General features: G+C 42.1%; 1 protein-coding gene across 1 annotated transcript; it reads right to left on the bottom strand.

The window, feature by feature from the left end:
• On the bottom strand, positions 1–8,577 carry LOC149359281 (uncharacterized). The gene is made up of 5 exons (XM_089569005.1): positions 8,465–8,577; positions 4,827–4,978; positions 3,775–3,842; positions 2,995–3,078; positions 1–140 (listed from the first exon to the last, which is right to left on the bottom strand). The coding sequence occupies exons 1-5, from the start codon at positions 8,558–8,560 to the stop codon at positions 1–3; spliced, it is 540 nt and encodes a 179-aa protein (XP_089425131.1). The 5' UTR covers positions 8,561–8,577.
• Positions 8,578–9,243: the final 666 nt, after the last annotated feature.

The raw sequence follows: 9,243 nt of genomic DNA, 5'->3' as shown, positions 1-9,243 counted from the left end.
TCACCAATCAGTAATTTCTTCGGATTTGCAGATGTCCTTGCCGTAGAGTGGAGTTGCCACGCCGCAGTGTTTAGAGAACTCGTCTAGGCACTTTTGGGGCAGCGAATCTTTCACATGTGGCCGTGCCCAGAGGATGCACTCTGTGGAATGCGGGAAAAAGAGATACATTACTCTTTGCCACCACTGCGAAGCAAGATAACCGCTGGTCCTTAAGAGTAACGGAGCGAATTTCAAGAAAATCGAAGTTTAGTAGAGGTAGCAGGAAGTTGGGTTGGCGGATAAGATTCAGGTGTTTGCGGGGATACGATTGCGCAACTGGCAAAGGACAGAGTTAATAGCAGAGACATGGAGCGGCCTTTGTCGTGCAGTGGGCGTAGGCAGGATGGTGATGATAATGATGAGCGAAAAAAATATTTAGTTCATTTCTTTTTTTGGTCGGAGGATACAACCGAATTTGTGGCTGATTAAACGCTGCCCTTTTTGGAGCTAGGCCTGGCTCTTGCGGACCTTCAGGACTGAAAACATGGCACAGCTGTTTTTAGAGTTGTTTTATGGTTGGTACAGTGGAATGTTTAAGTGTAAGCGCTTCTATATAGCAACCTCAGTTAAGAAACGCATGTGTACCATGTACACAGAGAGAAGGAACATTAATAAGGCACACTTACGTTAACTAAAAACTTCTTGTTCTTAATAAAAGTCGAAAGTGGAATTGTTCGTGGGGTGTGAAGATATTTCTCAGGTAGAAAAATATCCACTTATTCTTGGGGAAATTTCATTTAAGGGTCAAAACTTTTTTTATGTAACTTAATCCGAACCCGAGAGGTGAGTGCTGGAATATTTTTCTACTCCCATTTTCAAAGTGCGTGGCGCTTAAGACATGCGTTGAATGTAATTTTTTTTCATTCTTTCTCGGTGATAAATGTTCCCGTTAATGTGGAAACAGCATCCTTCTGGTTAGAACACATTGATTTCTGGATAGGCGCTAACTTCAGTTTGTAACCAGTTTTCCTTTAACATTGCACTGTCAACAAAGAAACTGGGCTAGAAAGGAAAACAGTTTAAAATATTAAAAGCGATGTAACTGTGACCAGAACTCCAAAGAATTGCATCATGATGAGTAGCCCAGTAGAAATTCTAAGCCCAATGTTTTGATACACTCAAGACAAAAATATATATACTTAACAGGAGACAACGAAAATCAACTGGAATAAGCTATTGCAGGCAATCAAGATAACAAAGACGTCTTGTTGAATTTCACGCTAGGAGAATTATTTCAATGTTGGCTAACAAAAAGGCCTTCTTGAATGTTACGCTAGCAAATTTGCTTCAGTATTGGTTATGTCCTTCCTTTAGATTTGCGATGATTTTATGATGTCATTTGGGCGACCACACACCGAATCTTTTAAAAATGTATGTGGTCAATTTTCAGCGCCTACTATGCATCTACGTAACGAAATAAGAGCAAAATTAGGAAGGGTCTTCATTTTAAGATGCGTCCTCTCTGCCAAAACATTATCTGCCTTTCTGTTTACGTGAACATCATGGTACAAAAGCATCAACTGCTGCGCACCTGAGTTGAAAGCCAGCGTCGTGTTCACTTCCACCTGCACGGTCTAATTCATGCGGTCGAGTCGAAGTTCTTCTTTAGGTTCGCGAATTTATTTCCTTATGCTGTGGAGTACATTGATCGTAAACCTGAAACCGAGGCTCTTTATTGTAATACTTCTTTAAACAAATCGTTCAAAGGTTACTTCACGTTCTTTTCTGTTATTATTAAACATGTTTTCTTAGTGTTGTTTTTAACGGATGTCTGACGGATGTTCAGATGCTGATGTTCCTTCTTCACATTGCACTATTGCCTTCAGTTGTAGAAGTCGACCGCCCTTTTTCAAACTCGATATGCTGGAAACACTCTTTTATCCGTCATATGCTGAAGAGTGGTATCCAGGATTTAAATATGCACCGAGCGAGTATAGATAAAGGGTGAGGTATTTTAGAATATTATGCATTATCTGCCGTTCATCGCCTCATTTCTTGACCTGACAATATAACTTGACTTCGACATTATCAGCGGCGGTGTTACATTGGAAAGCGTGAATCACAATTAGTATCATTTTTCTTGCGTTGTATTAATGCCAAAATATTTACATTCTCTCCTGACATAAAACTTCTGGCTTCTCTCTGACGAAATTCTCTGATTTGTCGAGAGAGATAACATGAAATTGCGATGTCATCACCACCTGACATTCAGATTAGAAGCAAACTGCAGACCAAGTGCTGGAGGTGGCCGTCAAATTGCTGATTGGTCAAGAGAGATCACGTGAACTGGTGAGGTCATCAGAGCCTGGCCAGCGTGGTGAGGGGCAACCTGTCCACCGGGTTGTGGACCACCCTCCCTCCATGGAAATGAAATGATTGCAGCTAGTTTAATGCAACGGCCGCCTGCCCATCGTATCACCATGCGTGAGCCCTAAGGGAGCTCTGGAAGAGCAACCTAGGTCTCACAGTCCTCATCGGTGTCTGGGTTTCAAATAGCTGCCAGCCATGGCAGTCGCGTATCGATTCACCGCTGCCCCAATGCTCCAGAAGTGGTATGAGAACTTCCCGCGGTCTACAAATGCGATTGAGAGCGTCGTGATGTCATCAATACCACATGAACAGCAGCGTACCGCCAAATTTGAAGATCTGAGGACCGTTATAACTTGGAAGTTGAAGGCCCATCTCACCAAATGTCTTAATGATGGTTAGCAGCAATTAGTGGATGGGTTAAAGCGAAATAGCGGGCAAGTTTAATATAAAGCCATGTGCCATTTCAAAGCAAGGTACTTGCACATTTTAGATGATGACTCATACATGCCATATAAGGGAAATTTACACCAGTTTCAACCGAAATTTTGGCAGGAAAATCGCAAGACGAGCATTAGACTCCCCTTCTAGAGGAAATCTTATCCTGCACCCTACAAAAATAAAGGTGCTTTAGTGTGCAGTACTCACGCTTTCCATGGTAGGGCATCTCAAAAATACCGCAGGTTTCATAGTCAGTGTAGTATAATCTTCCAACCTCGGGTTTGGCGTCATCTGCAAGTACACAGATTCTATTGGCATGCCTTCCCAGTGAAAGTTGTACATAATAAATCGTTTTTACGTTGTTGATCAGAGACAGGCAGTTGAGTTCATATCTAAAGCTCATGGTTTTGCTCTCAGCTCAACATGAACGGGATACGAGACGAAAGAGTGATACAAACAAGCACTTGTTTGTGTCACTCTTTGGTCTCGTGCCTCGTTCTTGTTGCCGTGTGAGCAAAACCATGAATACTCACCCACTCGGCCAAATTTCCGCCTTTCTCAGCATATCTAAAGCTCAAATACGCTTCCAATACAATTCCTGATCTGCATATAAACATGTTTATTATTCATTCTCCGATGCCGAAAAGGTTTAAAGCCTTGCTTCACAAACAATATGACAGTATTAGCTGATTCACGAGGCAATAGCGGCGTTAGCAATGTAACTATTCCAATATGTCTTGGTAACCGTTCGCGTTTGATACAATGTAACGAATATAAAAGTGTAATGAATTTTATGTCATCAATTTTTTTTATTTCCACTCAAGCATCACAATCTACCCAACTTTTCCCTGTCCTGATCATGCATTCCTCCCTGAGCTTTCGCAGTTGCCAGTGGCTGTTACAAGCTAGCCACGTTTTAATGTGTCCACTTTGTGCTGCAGAATTGTGAGACATGCCTCTTCATAAATTACATTTGAAAGTGCTTACCTGAGCCTTCCATGTACAAGAAAGTGTCGGGGCTACTTCCTTCCGCCACGTAGAATGAGACAGTCTTTCTGCAGAAAATAACAAAGAAATGTCAACGCTATTGTTGTTTACAAGTGTCGCCGTCCCTGGAAAGCATATTATTTTATTATTTGACTGCAAACCGAACTGCACTGCAAATATAACTTATATTAAATATTATCTACGCCATTTCTCTGCAGCCCAAATTTCGAAGTGGCTACGCATCCCATGAAGATAAGATCTCACAAAAATGATCCTTTAAACTTGTTACTGGACCTTCTATGCGAAATTTCGTTCTTTGGTGGACGACTGGACTAAACTCTGAACTGCGCCGATGAGATTAAATGTAACGAAAAATAAGTACTAAATTTCGGCATCAGCGCATCTCGCATCTGTTGCTCTTTATTTGATCTGCCATCGGTCGTGTTACTGCTGTTCTTAATGCCTGAGGTATTCACAAGATATTCAAAATGCACAGGAATAACAGGAATTGGCACTCGTTTCGAAATACTTTCCTGACTAGGAAGCGTAGTGTCTGTCTTTTGGCGTTTTAGCAAGTCTGGCCCTTGCAGGCCTTGACAGCTGTTTACGGAGTGGCATGGTTCCTTTTGTTTCTGCCGTTAATAACTTTTTTCTTTTTTTGTGTCCAGTACTCTTTTTTCATTAGAATAGATAAGCCATTGATCTAACATTTTTTTAGCACCGTACCCTTTATTCATTTCGGCTTATTTTTTGCTCTGTTTCTCCCGTAACATGTCATCTCAGTGAAGTTCAAAATTGAATGGTTAATGGTAACCGAATTGTTATTTTTTATCATTATTATTCAGGAGTGTGTCTGAAAAAGTTTCTTTTAGTTGTGAGGAAAAAAGCGGCATAAATTATATTATCTCCAGTCTACAGCCTTGAAGACCAACACTGTGGACGTTTTCATGAACCCTATCATACAGAATGCGACGCCGCACTGAAAACGCCTAAGAATACTGCGGAGAGCGTTGTATCCGATTATGCTTTGAACTTTGAAAGCGAAAACTTACTTGGGACTCTCATGATGGCCCCTCAGATGCCAGATATATTCGCCTTTCTTGGCATCCATGTCAAACGATGCTCTCTTAGCCGTCAGGCATTCGAATATGGCGTCGTTATTACTGTCAGAAATGGCAACGGCGAAGGGAAAATTCTTGAATACCTGGGTGAGAGAGAAGTATTGAATTAAAAACAACAACAATGCATTTTGCTTAGAAACAGCGGCGGTTCTGCACCAACTGGTGAATAAAAGCGTTTATCGCACGCCTAATATTGACGAGCATCAGTGGTGCCAAGTCCAAATAGTGCTTTTTAAAATATCTCCCAATAAATGACCACTCTTCGACATTTTTCTCAGAAACTGTCTTGCACTTACAAAGCAAACCTTGTGATTCTTTCCTTGAAGTTTTGCAGGCACTCCGCATCATGTTGGTACAATGAATAGGTGCGCGGATTTAAAATTTGTATACTTAATAGTTATTGGAATATATAAATGCGTCTTTTGGATAACACCCTAAGCGACAAACAATGAAGAAAGGATATGCAGGGACCTTATCGAGGCAATGCATGATTGCGTATTACACACGTGGCAAAGGGGATAAAGCGAGAGAAAGACAAAGAAAAGTTAGTGTGAATGCTCATTCGAGCTCTTGGTGGCACTAGGGCGTTCTAATATTATTGCTTTGTCAGACAACTAAGGTAGCCACCAGCAGTCTAGAGATCTACTAAGTTCACATATACGGCACGGGGATGCTGCGTGAACCTTGTAGGAATGAAAGAGCGAAAGCCTTTAATTCTTGAAGAACTTATGGCGTGGAAGGTGAATTAGGCTGAATCTTAGGAATTAGGATGATCGCACAGTTGCCTCTTCCACTTAATTTGAGTTTTTTCCTCTGCGTATTCACCAGACGAGGCGTAGGTTTTGCTAAGCCTAGACAATGGCATGCTCCATTCAGGGATTGTGCCTGAGATTTATACTTCGCAGTTTTGCGGAGGCACGCAACCTGATCTCATTCAGGCTGCTTGTAGTTCGTGCAGTTATCGTCGCGCGCAGATTGGTTCCACTGATTTTCTATTATTTAAAAGTCAAATCTTTTGGCATTTTACTAGAAAACCTTGCTATTAAAAAAATGGATTGCAGTACGCAATTTCATAACCCCCCTTTACGAAGTTGATTGTTAGGGTGCTGACACTAATAGGTGTGGAAAGTTTCTGCCGTTTTGGCTGCTATTACCACCAGACATACCAGATAGCTATTGAATCCTCGTATTTTCTTTCTGCGTTTTTTATTTATTTATTTATTTAATTATTTATTTACATACCCTAAGGGCCCGGGGGTTTTACAAAGGGGCGGGGGTGAGGTTTAATAAACAAGAACCGCAAAGATCACAAAACATGCCAAAATATCGATTTTTGCTAGTTGGCTGTAAAAAAAAAATGTCACTTAGTATCGCCTAAGCGGAAATGTTGGATTATTGGTTGCAAAGCGTACTCGCAGCGACGGTTAAGATTAAGCGATTTTTGAGTCTTTTGTTGCATACCTTGCCTCTCTCAAGCATCTCTCAGTCAGGAAGGTACCACTGATGTTTTCGGCAAGGCATTCATATCGGAGCTAACCTATTTTCGGGTTGTCTCCGCAGCTGTTCTACATTATGCGGGCGTCTCTTCTCCTTTGGTTTCATTTGCAGCTTTTGCGATGGCAACCCTTGCTCGAAAAGTGCCCCGCGATAGCGGACGAGAATCTGTGCCCTTTACTCTAAACACTCAAGATGGACCGTATGTCGCACAATGGACGGTAACTCCTGCCCTTGCAAAGCGCCATGGCAAGTCTTCATCACCATTTTGAGCATTTGACACAAGATGCATACAGGTACACTTGTGTCAGGCGCACAGCATTTCGTGGATTGAATTCTCAAATTTGCCTCCCATTCCGTCGCGCGTGGGAGCCGTCCGTGCTACCCAAGCGTTGCTGTGCTATGTCGCTTTTTTTGTCAACTGGATTCTGTGAAATCGCATTGGGCATGACATCACCAAACAACGTTAGTGCCACACTAGGGCCCATGCTAATGCACCTACTGAATTGAAGTCGTATTCAAACGCATTAAAAACGCACAGTACATTAACCCTGTCGACATAGCTGCAACGTGAAAGGCAGAAAGCGGTACACTGCAAGATATGCATTGGAGATTAAGAAGGCACTTCACGGCCGGAACACTCAATAACAGAGTTCTCACCACCATAAATCATAATTTTACAAAGAATAAAAAATGCTTGGCACACCAACTGCCAGGGTGTCAATACAGAAAGCAGACTATTTACGCCTAACTGGCATGAATAGGAGAGGATAAATCGCACAACATAACGGGCCTAAACAGTAATATTGTGGACAGTAGAGTAGCTTCTGGAAATGTCATCTTCCTAACGAAGATGCCGTGTGAACAAACCGAACTTCCTTTTCAGGTAATATAGAGCTGCAGAATACCCAGTCACAGCTATGTTTATATATAGCATTATATTGTACAGCGTTATACTGTACATTGCTGAAATAATATTTGATTCCGCTTATTTCATCTTAATATGTTAGTGTGGATTTTGCTGCTCCTTATTTTTCCCACTGCTCTAATAACCCAATACGGAGTTCTGCTTTGTGTATCAATAAAGAAAAATAAATATACAAAAAATGGAAAGCGCCTTCGTTAAAAGATTCATCCTAATCCCTTAAAACTACGCGACAATTAAAATAAACATTGATTTCAAAGGGCCTCATACCTCCCATTGGAAGAATAGGAGGCCAGAAGTGACCATTTGTAACGAGTTTAATAAAGCTGCGTGACCACCATTCAGATGACAACGTGCGCTTATACAATAGATGAGGAAATAAATTTGTGCTTTCGTATTTGTGGTAAAGTGTTGAAACATGCCATGCGGCAGTTCTGAGAACTTTGCAGCGAACGCTGACCAAAACTTCTAAGATGGCTGAGCGTCCTCAAGTTAAAAACAACTACTTTCGCAGGCACAGCTACTACCCATGTTATAAATGACAATATAAAAAAAGAGCTTAAATCACATTTCACAACATCAGAGGAAAACACATCATCATCAGAGGGAGCGGCAATTTTCCTCAAAAAAACTCCTTAAATTAGGCATAACGTGTTCAGTAGAGTTTGCCGAAGCAATTGTAGAATAAAAACCAAGACAATAACCCTAGAATATTGGTTTCTGAGTTCCCCGCAAGAATAAAGGGAACCATAGAAAGTATTTAGAAAAGAAACTAAGCCTATACAGCGTGTTTACAGTCATTGTAGTCAGAGACCTAATCAGGATAGCTATTTTTTGCAGGCTGTGACTAAACCACTGTGACACAATGGGGGTGGTGTTTGCCTAAAGAATTCAGAGCGAAACTCCATGAAAAGTTCTTTTCAAAATGAAAAAAAGTATAGCAGCATATCTTGTCGTCCAGAGGATAATACGAGGGAGCATGAAAGCAGCCAGGACATTCGGTACATCAGAGTTGCACCTTATACGAAGCATCGGGCATACGTGAGAGGGCGAAACAGCCATCCCTCCGCACGGAAGCAGTCTAGAGGACTGGACAGAATTTGTGAGCACCTTAACCTCTCCTACCCCACTGTCCCTTCCGCGGTATTACCTCGAAGCTGTCCGGAACCTGGCTGGTTTCATCAGCTCTTGCCACCGTCAGCTGCAGGGCGACACCGAGCAGGAGAGCCAAGAAAATGCGCTGCATGGTCGACTCGACGTGTGTAGCAGTGGTCGGGCTTGTCGCAGCTTTTCCCCAACACTCTTTATATACCCTTACTTGTCCTCGAAACTCCTAGACCGTGGTCGTGGCGGGTCGATTAACTGCATAGTGTAATCCAGCTGCCATGTCTAAATGATAAGAGATAAACACGCTTTGCGGAACATGGAAAAACAATTTATATGACATCGCACACCCGAACTCAATTACACGCACAGAATGGACTTTGATTCCCACAAAGGCGGCTCATTTTTTTGGGATGCATGCCACCTGTCCCCATATTGTTCGCCCGCACGCGTCGGATATGCCAGTCACTGCGGGGGCTGGGTGCAACGACCCCGAAGTACTTCTATTCAATAAAAACAAAATAACATTGTCTTGATCAAAAATTTCCAGTTGTTATCTGGACAGAAGGCTCGATTGTTGTTCTCATATTATTTTCTGGTATACACAACTGCAGTTTGCATCACGATCAAATCATGATAAAGGGGATTGCATGCTTGGGCGTTTTTTATCAACTTGCTGCCGCTGAATTATTTTAGAAGCACTGACAAATTGCCGTGCGTGAGGTCGTTTTGCACGCTCTACAGGGAGGCTCCGGCGTATTTTGCAATTCTCAATTACGCTGAATGACCAGCTAGTACCCTGTACAAGAAAGCTCAGTGCATCTG

This window comes from Amblyomma mixtum, chromosome 2 (assembly GCF_055824585.1).
Source record: "Amblyomma mixtum isolate Tamu chromosome 2, ASM5582458v1, whole genome shotgun sequence".
NCBI classification, from domain to species: Eukaryota; Metazoa; Arthropoda; class Arachnida; order Ixodida; family Ixodidae; genus Amblyomma; species Amblyomma mixtum.
Note: the sequence above shows the minus strand (reverse complement) of the source record. Positions and strands in the feature narration are given on the sequence as shown.

What these genes read in the sequence shown, in the direction of transcription:
- LOC149359281 (XM_089569005.1), bottom strand. Translation starts at nt 8,560, where the DNA reads ATGCAGCGCATTTTCTTGGCTCTCCTGCTCGGTGTCGCCCTGCAGCTG. An exon ending in GGCCATCATGAGAGTCCCAA is followed by an intron (nt 3,843 to 4,826) that starts GTAAGTTTTCGC and finishes TATTTTCTGCAG; the next exon opens with AAAGACTGTCTCATTCTACG. An exon ending in GATGCCCTACCATGGAAAGC is followed by an intron (nt 141 to 2,994) that starts GTGAGTACTGCA and finishes CGCATTCCACAG; the next exon opens with AGTGCATCCTCTGGGCACGG.